The sequence below is a fragment of the Podarcis cretensis genome (genome assembly GCF_951804945.1).
Source record: "Podarcis cretensis genome assembly, chromosome: 7".
Classification (NCBI taxonomy): Eukaryota; Metazoa; Chordata; class Lepidosauria; order Squamata; family Lacertidae; genus Podarcis; species Podarcis cretensis.
Genome location: NC_137176.1, coordinates 71201836 through 71217403, shown reverse-complemented (window position 1 = coordinate 71217403; position 15568 = coordinate 71201836). Strand labels below are relative to the sequence as shown.

The following is a 15568-nucleotide window of genomic DNA, read 5'->3' as shown; positions in this document are numbered from 1 at the left end:
GGGATAATGGGAATTGTAGTCCAAAGACATCTGGAGGGCTACAGGTTCATCACCCCTGATGTATGATTTTGTCAGCAGAGCAGCTGTTACAGCACAGCATCATTATAGTGATATATAGAGGGGATTTCACACTAAACCTAGTCCAGTTTAATCAGCATTCAACCGGGATATGCTCATATAATTACAAATTCTCTACCATAACCTCCCCTTCAGTTTGGCTGTTCTTGCAAGGCATGTTTTGTTTTAAAAGCCCACGTGCTCCTGTGTGGTTCACTGCAGACTGAGACTTCATTGTTTCCTTTTCTCACCAATTATTTTATTTTGGCACTTTTGAAAACCACCACTTTGCAGTATTAATCCTTTTCAACAACAAACAAGTCAGTTGCTTCGTCAGGTCTCTGGGCATTGAATCAAAATAGGAAAAGACAGTCTGTCAAGTGTGTTCTGTGCATCGGTGATTAGAAGCTAGCCACAGAAACTCTTTCAAGCTATGGAGAAGAAATTAATTATCAAAGGCTGTATATATACATAGAGGAACTATTATATGCTCATTGCAACTACATTGCAGTAGATTTGTGCACTATGGGTTGTGGACATGTTCCCCTTGGGGGGTAGATTTCTGTCTTTCTCTAACTTTAAGATTGCAGTCTAAAGTAAGAAATGGGGAAGTTGGTGGGAGCAGTGATCACAGAGATACGGAACAAGGAGAGGCTATGAATATTTCCCTCTTATTCAACCAACAAAATTAACTTTTTATTTTATTATAGATATGACTAGTGTGTCTGAGATTAGACAGGCACCCTCCTTGCTGAGCTTCAGGTATATGACAAGTGCTTTCTTATTTCAACAGGCATTTTAAAGTGGTGTTGGGTTTATTATGATTTTTTAATTGTTATTCTATGCATGGTTTATTTTTATTTTTTTGTAATTTTACTTGCACTGCTTAGAAATATTAATCAGTATATAATAAATACAATAAATAAACACACATTCTAAATTGGCAGATATGACATAATCCATAGAATCATGTGTTCTAGGGCAGTGTTTCCCAACCTTGGGTCTCCAGCTGTTTTTGGACTACAACTCCCATCATACTTAGCGAGCAAGACCAGTGGTCAGGGATGATGGGAAGTGTAGTCCAAAAACAGCTAGAGACCAAAGGTTGGGAAACACTGTTCTAGGGCTTACTTCCAAGTAAGCTTGGAGAGTATTGCAGCTGCCAACTTTGAGTATAAGCACTCTTGAAGCATCCTGACTGCAGCCTAATTATATATGTTGCACACAGTTGTAATTTGAATTTATCACTCTGAGAGTAGACAGGTCTTAAGTAAAGTCTACAGCAGCATAGGCAAACTCCAGATGTTTGGGACTACAACTCCCATCATCCCTAGCTAACAGGACCAGTGGTCAGGGATGATGGGAGTTGTGGTCCCAAAACATCTGAGAGCCAAGTTTGCCTATGCCTGCTATACAGGGATCTATGATTCAATGGTTATCTTAACTTAATAAGCAATCCTCCAACAGTTATTAAGCCTAGAAACTGAATATGGATTTCAAACACTGAATTTTCATCTCAAGCAATTTCTTTAAGAAGTCAAACAATTTACAAACATTTTTATTAGTTACATTTTTTTATTTGTCTCAGTGGCCTGTTCATCTGTGATTGAAGTGCCTTTTCTATAGATTTGACACCAAACACTAACTTTTCATATAAATTTTATTAATTTATAGGCCAGAAAAACTTTTTTAAAAATGAAGTTGTGTCCTTCAGATTACTATTTGAATAATTTTGCTCTCCTTCAAAACAAATCTGTTTGTTTAAAATTTAGAGACTTCAGTAGCAAATGTATACACAAATTCCTTTTGAAAATATAAGTGATAAAGGAGACACAAGATCAATTGCCTTTTTTCAGTGAGTTGTGGGAGATCCCAATTTGCAGGCATATCGTTGCCACACAGTGCAAAGCTGCTATATGACACAGAAGCAGGCAAAGTTAGAGTACCACAGTTCTTACATGTATTTCAGCTACATTAAACCTATCTATGCCATCACAAACCTTGGCCATCAGTTACATCGTAAGTCTCATATGGTATAGCAAATCAGACCATTATTATACGGCTCACCCAGCATGCCACTGAGATAAACAACAGAACCTGCAAATCTGTACACAGCCATTGTAGTGAACATCTTTAGGATCAGGATGGAAATCATTTGATGTGCAAACTGAACTGAAGTGCCAACCACAGAAAGGCTGCATGAAAGCTCAACTTTCATATAATAATAATAATAATAATAATAATAATAATAATACCCCGCCCATCTGGCTGTGTTTCCCTAGCCACTCTGGGCAGCTTCCAACAGAATATTAAAATACAATAGTCTATTAAACATTAAAAGTTTCCCTAAACAGGGCTGCCTTCAGATGTCTTCTAAAAGTCTGGTAGTTGTTTTTCTCTTTGACATCTGGTGGGAGGCGGTCCACAGGGCGGGTGCCACTACCAAGAAGGCCCTCTGCCTGGTTCCCCTGTAACTTGGCTTCTCACAGCGAGAGAACCACCAGAAGGCCCTCGGCACTGGACCTCAGTGTCCGGTCAGAACAATGGGGGTGGAGACACTCCTTCAGGTGTACTGGGCCAAGGCCATTTAGGGCTTTAAAGGTCAGCACCAACACTTTGAATTGTGCTCGGAAACGTACTGGGAGCCAGTGTAGGTCTTTCAAGACCAGTGTTTTGTGGTCTCGGCAGCCGCTCCCAGTCACCAGTCAACCTGCCGCATTCTGGATTAGTTGTAGTTTCCGGGTCACCTTCAAAGGTAGCCCCACATAGAGCACATTGCAGTAGTCCAAGCAAGAGATAACTAGAGCATGCACCACTCTGGCAAGACAGTCCGCGGGCAGGTAGGGTCTCAGCCTGTGTACCAGATGGAGCTGATAAACAGCTGCCCTAGACACAGAATTGACCTGCGCCTCCAATGGACAGCTGTGAGTCCAGAATAACTACCAGGCTGCACACCTGGTCCTTCAGGGGCACAGTTACCCCATTCAGGACCAGGGAGTCCTCCACACCTACCCGCCTCCTGTCCTCCAAAAACAGTACTTCTGTCTTGTCAGGATTCAACCTCAATCTGTTAGCCGCCATCCACCCTCCAACCGCCTCCAGACACTCACACATGTACCTAAAAACAGATGTGTCAGGTGCAATTTGTGAGGGATTGAGTGTTCCTGAAATATTTTGGTATACATTTTTATGTGATATTAATTACTTAAATGGCAATGTATAAAATCCAAACACATTATGTTCTAATTGCTGGCCCAGCCTCACCAGTATGGCAATATAGAAACAAAAAGCGTCCAATGCTGGCAGCAGTTTAGAGCAAGGATAGCGGTTTTTCCAAAGGCACTCAGCAGCAGATGTCCACTACATTCAGCATGAAAAATAAAACATCTTGAGATCTTCACATTAAGTTATCAGTTAAAGTGCAGCAAAATATTGCAGAATTCAGTCATCTTCTCCTTTGGCTCTTTTAATTGACACAGTTCTTTGTAATTCTTCTGTTACTAATTTGTCTTATTGTTTTGGTGGCGTTAATTGCGACTTCTTTTGTGACGTTTTTCTTGTTGTCCCATTTAGCCTGTTTAAAAAGAGTGTACAGTAAATTAGTTTAATGCAAGATGCTTAGAAGATGTTTCATAGAAGTAAACTTCCTAAATAAGGAGAAAAGACAAGAGTAAAATAAAAATTATCAAAATATTCCAATCAAAACAACAAGCAAAACTTAGCAATATCTCTATCCTGATCTTGTAGTAATCTTGTAGTAATCGCCAGTCAAATTGTTGATACAGTGGCATTTTTACTCAGCAAATAGGAAGTAAAGTAATTGGAAAGTTATCACAAAGAACGTCCTCCCTACCACTCACAAGTGATCTCTGTTTAACTGGTGTTATTTAACTTGTTTATAAAGGATCTGAAGTCAGGGATGAGGAGGAACATGGACTAGTTTGTAGATGACACCAAGTTGTGTTCAGGATAATAAAGACCTACATGAACATTACATTGTCCCCAAATGGACAAAAAATGACTAGTGAAGTTCAAAGGAAGTATAAATGTAAAGCGGGGTGGGAAACTTCCAGCTCCTGGGCTAATCTTGAGACTGTATCATCCTCCAATACTTTGCTACCACAAAGTAGGTCCTAACATGAGATCTAGACTACGTTCAATTGGATTAATCACCAGTTTTTCTTCACAGACACTCCGCTGGATTTTATGGGTGCTTGGCAGGCTCAGAGATGCGACAGGAACATCCAGTGGGCAATAGGAGATATGTTGCACTACTTGTAACATTTACTTAAGCAGCTCATGACTAGTCTTCAAAATAACAGTAAAGCAGTATTAATATATTCAGTTGATTCTTCTTTATGTCCTTAATTAAAACAGGTTCAGCACATGCCATTATTCCCATTAGTTACTGCTTTGTCATGAGCCTTGCAATATGAGAAATGTATTCATTGTGACTTTAAAAAAGAAACACTAGTTTAGAAGGTACGACTTCGGTATAAAGGACACAGGCTTAATAGCCCTGTGACAGGCCTTTAGCTGAGGAGAAACAGGATTAGCCCAGCTTCAAGAGGATACCAGTGTGTACAGGGAGTCACTCGAAATGTAGTTCTGCACCTACCTCTGTGGTTCTAAAGCCATTTTGTTGTTTGTGTGCTGAAGTTCCAGTGGGATGAACTGTCAGTTTTGTACATTGTGTACCACAGTGAGCTCTCTTTTCAGTACTACCTATTCCACTTGCAGCTGAGGACTTTCCAGTACAAGTCTGAGTTGATTTGCTATCCTCCAGAATTCCTAAGAACACACAAAATCGCATTTTGTTAAGTCAAAACATTTACTGGTGTTTTACATTTGCACATTCCTATCCCCCTCCAACAAATTAGAAACTGATAAGAAGTTAGGAGCACGAGGTCCTGAATTATTATTCAGAGAGACATAAGCAAAGCAGACATGTCTTTGAAAACAAAAATAGAACACTGATTTTTTCCTTCTCCTGCTCTATTCCTTTTTAAATATAAATAGTAATCTGTTGAATACCATGGCTAATAGTTTATGTCCTGTTTGACTTCCTGCTTTTGTGCAACCATACTGGTGTGGAAAAATACGTTGTATGGCTCAGAACATCCCATACTGCCTCTCTTCTATTTCTGTGAACTTTTGCTATAAAATCGTTCTCGCCATCCTGAGGGCAGAAATTATGTGCAGTTCCATAATTTCCTCCCCCTGCTTTTTTATCAGGTGAAACAGCTGTGGGCACTGGGGAATTGGCAGGGGGGAAAGGCCGGTTTTCCTCCCCATCTGTTTGCTCTAGCTCTTCACCCAGCTGTTTTTTTCTCTCCAAAAGATAAAATATACCAGGGCCCTTCAATCATAATATAGCATTTCTCAGTGAAACAACATGACTGTGTGCAACCTGTCAAAGAAAGCAAGCAGAGCCATCTGAAAGTTTCTGTGGTAAGTCTTGATGGTTTGGGTAAAGAAGGGGTTGCCAACATGGCCTTTGTGGGCACCATGGTGCCTTTGAAGTCCTATGGGGAATGCACTGGCAAATCAGACTCCTCCCCTCACCCCTATGGGTCAACTGCCCACCTCTCATCTAAAGTAATTGTGATGTCAGATTGACAGGTCAGTGGCCTTGCTCATGTCTCACCCAAGTTGGCCCACAGGGTTTGGGAGAGAGAAAGATCTGGCCATCTGGGCCAAGAAGGTTTTCCACTCCTGATCAAGCCAATATTTGATGTGTCTTCCAGCTCTATGATTCTGTATCAGGGATGCTGTGGCAGCATATGTCCTGCATCAGCAAGAGGCTGATGGCCAGTTTGCTTCCCTGAGCTCCTTGGGGAGGAAAGGCAGAAGAGTGTAAATTCAATCAATCAATCAATCAATACCACCTATAGAACATTTTGCACATGTCTCAAGGTTTTCTGGCCAAGTACCAAGCCTTATGATTACCAATGCTACCACTGATATGAAATATATGTGAACTTTGGGGCCAGCTGCTTCAGTTATATGTGTCTATCTGCCACATAATGAACCTTTCACATGCTCTTATCAGTTAATCATAGCTTTGTTTGGTTCTGTATGCGGGGCTTGAAGCAAAAGCTGTCGATAAAAGGAAATACGTATAATCACTGGGGGTGGTTTTTGTTTGCACGATTCTTGGTTACATATATGCTTCACGAAAAATTGAAGGCATTGTTACTTTGTGTCAGGTGACTGAGAGCAGCTGCAAAAGCAGACAGGAGATAACGGCACAATTGGCTCAATATATTCAGCCAACCTCTTTATGCGACTCCCTCTGAAACAAGAAAATTTTTCGGTTTTCTGCCCAAAGCAGAGTGCTGCTTAAGTCTATGCTGTAAACTCGGGAATGGTAAGGAACACTGCTTGGTATTTGGAAGTGATACTGTGTTTCATAATCAATGAAGTCTTAACTCACATGAGACCAGGCATTGCATCAATATTTCTATTTTGTACACATACTGCATCCAGAGCGAACTCCAGTTAGATTCGACATGCAGCCTAAATATTTTACATGTATCCCTTTAAGCATTGATACCCTGACGGAACATATCAAATTTGTCAGTAGTTGTCAGTGGGAGTAAGTGGGGGGCGTGCACAGCACAGACATACCCAAGTCCTCCATAAAACGGAATATTAAAGGGCTGTCTCAAGTTAATTTCAACATCACTATTCTTGCAAGTGCTATATTACCAACTAAATAGCATTTGTAAGGGTGCACATCACCACCTACATGCAAATAACTAGAGCAAGAAGACTGCATGGAAAGTCTGTGATCCTTTTTGGAGACCTCCTAAAAAATGTTTATGACGAAAGACTCTTTATCAAAGCAGATCCTTGCTTGTCCTCTGTATATCTGCAATGCAGGGAAAGGAAAACAATTGGTTCAGTCCCATTTCTGGTGCTAAAAGTCAACGCAAGATCACAGGATGCTCCTCCCACACAGGAGCATCTAGAGGGCTAATGAAGTATTCTTTAAGCGTCAAATCATATGAATGAAGCAATATTCAAGCTTTATGGAAGCATGCACTCCAAGAAACTGCAGGGGAAAGAACAAAAAAGGAGGAAAGTACCAAAAAAAGCATGTAAAAATTATGTATGCATTCATATTTATCTGTTCAAGAACAAATAGTCTTGAAGTAACAGCACGCTCCTTTCATACTTTTTGTTCATCTGTGCAGGAGTTTTGAGGCTTCACACAAGTGAGTTGCACGGAAGCTGCTTAGAATGGCATTCAAGTGAATAATGCTGCATGGGGTCAGCCATTCGCCTGCATGAGCTTGACATATAGACTAGTCTGTGCTACACCACTGTTGCCATGCTAAAATAAAGCTGTGATGGGTAGGCTGTGTGGCAACATGGAGATGTAAGGCAAAATGCATAGCTGGGATGCATAGTGCATGCTTATGTTATTTTTAATTTGTTTTATATATCACCTTATGCCAGTTTCATGGGAGAGAGAGATTGGGTTTGTCATTAAAGGATGGCTCCTTCCATTTGCCAGGACTCACCTTCCTGCCCTCAAAGCTTTCATGAGGGAGCTGGTGATGGAAGAAATGTGTGTGTGTGTTTGAAGGGAAGGGGGTTCCCTTATATTTTGAGTCTAGGTATAAAAGTTGTGGGCGTAGAGTTGCTCGGTACTAGTGGCGTCACTTGGGGACTACTGTAGAAAAGAGTAACATGCTTGTGGCATCCACATAAACTATATTATATATTACTCTCAGTAAGCATCAAACACATATTTGGTAGCTCCAAATCATAGATTTGGAGAAAGAAGTTGTGCAAAAATACAGACTGCCATCAATCTAGATATTCTGTCCATGCTCAGTCCATGGTTGTCCCCTGCCTACCTGCAATGCAGGGAAGAAGGAAAAAATTCTAGCAGTTTCATTTAGGGTGTTATCTAGTCAAAAGCAAGAACACAGAATGCTCCAGTGCAGATAGTCCTTGCACATGTGGTCTAGAGAGCTAGGCCAAGTGAATTAGTATTAAGACAAGTGTCAAATGATATGACCTAGTAATGGTGGGATGCTGTCAGTTTTGGGCAGATGTTAAGCTAACAACTCTGGCTTCTGTAGCCCATAACAGACTGAGTCACAGAGACTTGCATATCAGCTTCACAAGAAGACTATGTTCTGCCCCAACCCTACAAATCTACCTGAATGTTACATAATATGAGAAAATGTTTTTCACAAGAGATAGAGCTCATATATGACTACTCATAGGAAACAGGGAAAGGTGGGGAAGGAGAATCTTCAGCATCCTCTCATAGCACTTGAGCTGGTGCTAGAAGTGGGATAAAAGGCTAGGAACACACAAAACCCAAAGTCATGCTCTGTGGTGGCTCTCCATGCATGTATCTATGTGGGGCGGGGAGTTGTTTTATCTGGTTGGTTGTATGTTGCTTTGGGTTGGCCTTGGCAAGATAAAGCAACTAACAAATTCAAAGAAGAAGATACATGGCGATGGACAAGTGGTGGACACAATGCAAATCCAATGTAATGGGTTCTTTAACATGCATGATGAATCCATGCACATCTTATTAACTTAAGGTACATGTAAGAGATATGTTTACTTGCAAGTACAGTACTACACTGGGGGCGTTATCTACATTCATCTCCAAATATATAGTAATATGAAGCTGACACCCAGTTATAGGATTTTGGCAAAACAGCAGTCAAGTAAAACAATGGTGGTGGTGGGTTAGATTCCTTATGTATGTAGGTGGATATATATTAGTTTTTCAAACGGCAAGTGCTTCGACTAGCAAGAATCGGAGCAAGTGTGGTGTAGTGATTAGAGTATCAGACTATGACCTAGGAGACCAGGGTTCAAATCTCTACTCGGTCATGAAGCTCACTAGGTGACCTTGGGTCAGTCAGTGCCACTCAGCCTAACCTACTTTGCAGAGTTGTTTTGGGGATTAAATGAGGAGAGGGAGAAACATGTTGTATGCAGTCTTGAGCTCCTTGGAGAAAAAGATGGAATATAAATGAAATAAATAATCTCGTAGACATTCCTTAACAGGTAATAGAGACAGGTGATTGGGGTAGTACATCTGCCTAAGTTTAAGTAACAGCATGACAAACTTCTGGATAAACACTCTAGTACTGTGGTAGCAAAGCAAGCAAACTGTACAGCCTTGAAAGACACACACACACACACACACACACACACACACGTACGTCACTTAAAACCAGAAGATCAGCAAGTAAATATTTCCCAAAATGGAGCATGCATAAATGTCATTGCCTATTTACAATATAAGGGGCATAATGCAAAATGCATCTGTGACTCTTTAAAACCATATTTCCCCACATAGCACTTGGAACAGCATTAGAAGTACTAAAGGTAAAGAGACCCCTGACCGTTAGGTCCAGTCGCGGACAACTCTGGGGTTGCGGCGCTCATCTCACTTTACTGGCCGAGGGAGCCAGCATTTGTCCGCAGACAGCTTCCAGGTCATGTGGCTAGCATGACTAAGCCGCTTCTGGCAAACCAGAGCAGTACACGGAAACACCATTTACCTTCCTGCCAGGTAAAGGTAAAGGTAAAGGTACCCCTGCCCGTACGGGCCAGTCTTGACAGACTCTGGGGTTGTGCGCCCATCTCACTCAAGAGGCCGGGGGCCAGCGCTGTCCGGAGACACTTCCGGGTCACGTGGCCAGCGTGACATTGCTGCTCTGGCGAGCCAGAGCCGCACACGGAAACGCCGTTTACCTTCCCGCTGGTAAGTGGTCCCTATTTATCTACTTGCACCCGGGGGTGCTTTCGAACTGCTAGGTTGGCAGGCGCTGGGACCGAGCAGCGGGAGCGCACCCCGCTGCGGGGATTCGAACCGCCGACCTTTCGATCGGCAAGCCCTAGGCGCTGAGGCTTTTACCCACAGCGCCACCCGCTATTTATCTACTTGCACTTTGACATGCTTTTGAACTGCTAGGTTGGCAGAAGCAGGGACTGAGCAACGGGAGGAGCTATAATACATAACAAAATGTTGTTTCAACACAGAAAAATATACCCTTAAGAGTGTTTTCGGGGGGCGGGAAGGCAATGGATCCTATACAACTAAGCAACTCCCTCTAAAAGGGTTGTGATTATAGAGATTGCAGATCTCTGGCCTATGGAAAAACTAATCCAACTGTCAATAATACTTCTGATAATGCAAAACCTTTCAGTTCAATAGTTTTGCTTTGATTGCTTTTCTAGATGAAGCTAATGAAGCAGAGTGACAAGACTGCTTTTAAAACAGCAATACATAATTTTTCTAGTTTTAATAGTCTGTGGAAGGAGGATTTCATGCTACATTTTCTCTTTCAATCGAAGCTTTCAGGAGCAACTTGAACTACTGCTAAATTGTCCTCCCCTCCCTTTTTTTGAGACCATTCACAAAAGTATAGCACCGTTGTTGGTCTTTTAAAGGCTTTGCCTTTTCATACCACTACATATCGCTACACCGGTTTTTGGATATTTCTTCTTCACCAATTGTTTGGTACAGGTAAAAAGTTCCACGGCGGGTTTAAGTGTGTTGCTTACTACTGAGTACATTAAATTCTGTTATGATCTTAATGGAAAGGTCTTACAGTTTCTGTATTTCAAACTTCTGTTTATAGCCATTATTGCTCTTTTCAGTTTACTGTAGAAAAAATCACCCTCTGCTGCAGTTTGAAAATTAAGATAAAAAGGGGATATGAGGAGGAAAAAACGAATAGAAGAAAAAAAATGAGTGGAGAATTATAATATTGGATAAGATCCAGCCAAATTTAGGTGTTTGGCTTTATACCAGTAATATATTTTTTTTGGTCACATTTTGTGTGGATTGTTTTTTTATGTACGCTGCTTAGAAATACAAGTAATTAAGCAGTATATAAATGTATAAGAAAAATAAATGTTTATGTCCCTTTGATTTCAGCTGAATGGTTAAACTGTCTCCTACTTTACACAATAAGACTTGCAAGCAGTTAACTTCTGCTAAATCTTAACCATTGCTTACTCAAATACAATAACAAATACAACCAAACTCAAATATATTAAAAATGTATAGGTGGTTCATACACAGGCTACAAAAATCAGAAGGCAAAATTGAGAAAACAAATTTTGAGGTTGTAATCAATGCTAGTCCTGCTCAGTGCTAGTCCTACTCAGAGTAGACCCAGAGGAGATTATAGATATGACTAACTGAGGTTCATTAATTTCAGTGGGCTGCTCTGAGTAGGACTAGCATTGGTTATAACCCATGGATTCATTCTGAGGGTAGGTTAAAGAAGAATTCTGCTAATGTCAAACTACATGTTACACATAACTGAAATGTAGGTGGGGGCTGGATTTGCTTGCAGCAGCACTATGATTTCAGTTAAAGAAATGGCATAAGGGGAAGCTCTGCTGCTATAAGCAAACTGACTGTTCCCTACACCTGCATTTCAAAAAATAAAAGTAAACCCATCGGAAGATCCAAAGACTGATGTCCTAGGTAACTGTAGCTTAGTCCTAGTTAGCAACAGCAAATGATATTTCCTCAGTTTATGGAGGAATGCAATAGCATTTGGGTATTACCCTCCCCCTCCGCCACCATGCCAAAATTAAGCAGAATGTGACCATAAGTGCACGTTATTTCAAAGAGTCAATTCACAAAACTCCTTTGAGGGCTTTCCCCCCTGTTTTAAATCTGCATGGTAAGCAATTCCACCAGGATGTTCATGATGGATTGTGATTAAAAATCCACATAATCTATTACAGGCACACACCTCTAAACTGGTCATATGGCTGACCAGCTATCATGTACACATCCACAGTGATTTCACTGGGGTGGGAAAAATCAACTACTTTAAAACACATGTATACATCCCTATGATGAGCAGAGAGCTTGGTGCTGGGTTGCTCTGAAACCAACAAGACATACTTCCAAAGACAAATATTATAGCATACATAGCAAAATCTATGTTAATTAATAAATAACAGAAATATCCCCTGGATACCTAGCCCATTTCACTAAATACTATGTAATGAAATGATGAGGAATTCAACAGGGCTTTAATGCACACATCCCAGTCTCTAATGCAACTCTGCCAACCTTACTCTTGCTCTCTTTTTAATCATATATTTATTATTTAAAAAAAAGTCCCACCCTTAATCAAATATATTAGCCTGGGTAACAACTTCATAAAGTAATATATCAGTGCAATAAAACAAAACATTCTTTAAAACTACAGCAAACCATCTCACAGCAGCATCTCAGTGGCAATTTTCCAAAGCCAATGTAAAAAAGAAGACATCTTAGGGTTCATCCACACTTCTGTTTCACCAGCTGCTCCCCCCACCCCCCGAGAAGCCCATAATTTAGCACTGGATTGGAACAAATAGCAATCACGTTTTCCATGGATTACCGTTTGTTCCAATTTAGAGCTACTGAGTGTGTTTTCCAGGGGGAGAAAAGCATAGCTGCTCGGACTCATGCTTTCGGAACAAGTGGCAAGCCTCTCAGATCCGTGCTTTCAAAACATGGGACAAAAGGGAGGGGCAAGCCAGTCCCCTTAAATACCCAAATGTTTTCATGATTCAGACAGCCATCTATCTCTTTTGAATCGTATTTAAAATGTTGCCTGGTGTTAGCGGACAGGAAACGAGTGGTGCTGTTTTCAATGAACAACATTTGAACTCTTAATACTGCAAACCTCTTATCTGCAGCATTAGTTCTGAAAACAGAGCAAATCTTCTATTCCCCACTTGTGAGGCTCTTACTGGTTATGGTCAAGAAGAGTTCTACCTACCCTGCAGAGATGCTAAGGCGTTCCTGCTGATGCTTTTAGTAAGCAGCTGCTAGGAGAGTTGACTTGGCACAATGCCATAACTGGTGCAGAAGTCCTACCGTCTGCATTGTGGCGAGTGTGTTTTAATTACAGTATTTCATGTTCTTCTACGTTGCTAAGTTGATATGGTGCTGCTGGCTAAGCATTAGGACTGTCTTGTATCTTGTAAGCACAAGCACAGCAGCATCCATCTTAAATGGACAGAGACCAAAGATGTGATGTTTGCAACTGAAAATGTGCAACATGTAATTGAAATATATAACATTCAGTCATGATTTCAACACTACGAACTGCTAGCTTGACTAAAGCACAACCCTAAATCTGCATGTTCACAGATCAGACAAGTTGCTCTGACAGCCTAATCATCCAAATATGTGAAGCCCTGTTCACAACAAGCCTCACAATCCTACATGGCACAAACTGGTAAAGCACAGGATCTATAGAACTGAGGCTACAATCCATCTTCCTTGCGCACTGGTACCAGGTTTCTTTTCAGCAGCAACTCCCTTTTGCTGACTGTTGAAGAGCCTTTCCTTATAACAGCAACAAAAGGTCCCTCCCTGATCTTTCTGTAATGTCACACCAGCAGCATCCTATATAATACGGACAAGGTCTTGGACCAAAAAAACAAAACAAAACAAAACAAAACAAAAAACGCATCACGATACTGGCATAAGGTTAAGTTACATGAAGATGTAAGTTAAGCAGAGCTGCATATTGCCATGCATTCTCTTTACATTGCAGGGAGGGAAAGTTTTAACCCTTCTCCCTGCTTAAAAATAAAAAGTCGCAAGATCAGTAATGGTCCAAAAAGAACCCCACCCGTGACTGCGTCTTCACTTCTCTTCTGAATATGCAGGACCTAATAGGGTTGCATTGCAAGCCACCGCACAGAACGAGGAGCAAGGGCTGCAGGAATAAATCCATGAGCGCAGCTCAGACGACAGAACTTGAAATGCAAAGCCACTTCTCTGAAATATGTCCCAACAGGGAGGTGAGGTGTTCGCCACCTGTTCGCTGGCCCACCTCTCGGCTTCCTCGGGCCAAACCTTTGCCTGTGGAGAAGAGCCCAGAAGGAAGCGAGGCGGAGGAGAGAGCGAGGAGGCGGGAAGGGCCCGGGCCGCCTGGCTCGCGTTTCCCGCCACCACAGCCCCAAGCTCTACTCACCGGGTTCCCTCGGGCCAGGCTCGGCGTGGCCGCCCTCCGGGCCGGCGGCGGCGGCGGCGGGAAGCGGCTGCTGGGGCTCGGCGTCTGTGTTGGTCAGCCAGGTGGACTCGGTCTCCCTCGTCCAGCTCTCGTAGTAGCGCGGCTCGATGGCATCGGCTCGGCTCCCGCCGCAGCCCATCCTGCGGGGCCTCCTCCTCCTCCTCCTCCTCCTCCGTCCCCCTCCGCGCCAGCACCGCGGTCAGCGGCCCGGCCAGAGCAGCATCGCCCTCCCACCTTCCTCGCCCAGCCTCCGGCCAGGCGCGGGAGAGCGGCGGGAGGCGGCGCCATCGCTTCCCGCCTCCTCCGTTTCGCCCGCCTCCTCAGGGCGGCCCCCTGTCAGTCCTGGCCGGAGCTTCTGCTCTCTCCTTCCTCACGTTCCCTTGCCTCTTCTCCTCCTGTTGCCTTCTTCCATAAGAATTACGTGTCCTCTTCTTTCCTTTCCCTTCAGGGTTTTTCTTCTTCTTCTTCCCCCTTCTCTGTTCCCATCCCTTTCTTCTCCTCAAATTTCCTGGGAATTTAGAATCCTCCTCGCCAGGCTGTGGGCTGAAGGCTGTGCAAAGAGCCTGAACTGATACTGCCTTTAATATTAATACAGAAGCGGGACTGGCTGTTTTTCCTCTTTTTCCTCTAACAAGACATCTCTTCGGCACGTCGGTTGAAAGTAGAGGCATGATACTGAACAGTTTGGTGCTAAGGCTGGAACACATTCTCCTCCCAGACCCAGGGAAGTCTCCTTGTCTAATTAATACTGAATTGGTTAATTAAATACATTAGTTAGTGCTAATCCATTGCAATGTAAAAGGAACGATTCTGTAAGTACACAAGATTTTGGCTAATTGCCAACCCTCTCTGCAGTGAATTCAAACCCTAAAGGGACTGGAATTCATTGAGCGCTGGATGGTGGCGAATGCTTTAGATGGCCATAAGCAGTTGTTATTATTATGACGACGATGATGATGATGATGATGATGATTAGTTTTTGTTAAAAAACTGCACACACATAAATCATAAAATAACACGACTAACAAAAAAATGGGTCACTAGGGGGTAAAATACTAACCACTAGGAGTGAACCTAATGAATACTGTAGTGTCGGCTTATTTGCGCCATATTGCAATATATGTTGTAGGTATTTCTCGTCCATGTGTTGTTTCATTTGTATATTTAGTAAAATCACACCCTACAGTGCAACAATTATCTTGTTTTCTCTCTTCCTTGCCACCTTCAATTTTTTGCCACAGGTTTTCCATTATGGCAGTTTACCAGACTATTATTCCAGTGATCAATATTCATTAGTTGCAAAGTTTTCCAAGTTCTATTACCGTTCTAGCTGCTGTGTTATTAATTCCTTACTTCTTAATTGGTTCATATATGAAGTATATAAATTAAGTAAGGCTAATGCTGGAGTTATTGGGATTGACTGAGCTGTAATCTGAGATAGCTCATTAAAAACTTCCTTCCAAAATTGTTCTATTTGTGGACAG

General features: G+C 42.1%; 1 protein-coding gene across 1 annotated transcript; it reads right to left on the bottom strand.

The window, feature by feature from the left end:
- Positions 1–1612: 1612 nt before the first annotated feature.
- On the bottom strand, positions 1613–14953 carry BAALC (BAALC binder of MAP3K1 and KLF4). The gene is made up of 3 exons (XM_079984563.1): positions 14046–14953; positions 4676–4848; positions 1613–3631 (listed from the first exon to the last, which is right to left on the bottom strand). The coding sequence occupies exons 1-3, from the start codon at positions 14221–14223 to the stop codon at positions 3524–3526; spliced, it is 459 nt and encodes a 152-aa protein (XP_079840689.1). The 5' UTR covers positions 14224–14953; the 3' UTR covers positions 1613–3523.
- Positions 14954–15568: the final 615 nt, after the last annotated feature.

Bases quoted from the DNA above. Each gene is read 5' to 3' on its own strand.
- BAALC (XM_079984563.1), bottom strand. From the start codon at position 14,223: ATGGGCTGCGGCGGGAGCCGAGCCGATGCCATCGAGCCGCGCTACTAC. The intron at 4,849-14,045 runs GTGAGTAGAGCT...GTGTGTTCTTAG, and splicing joins GCCTGGCCCGAGGGAACCCG to GAATTCTGGAGGATAGCAAA. The intron at 3,632-4,675 runs GTAGGTGCAGAA...CTTTTTAAACAG, and splicing joins ATGGCTTTAGAACCACAGAG to GCTAAATGGGACAACAAGAA.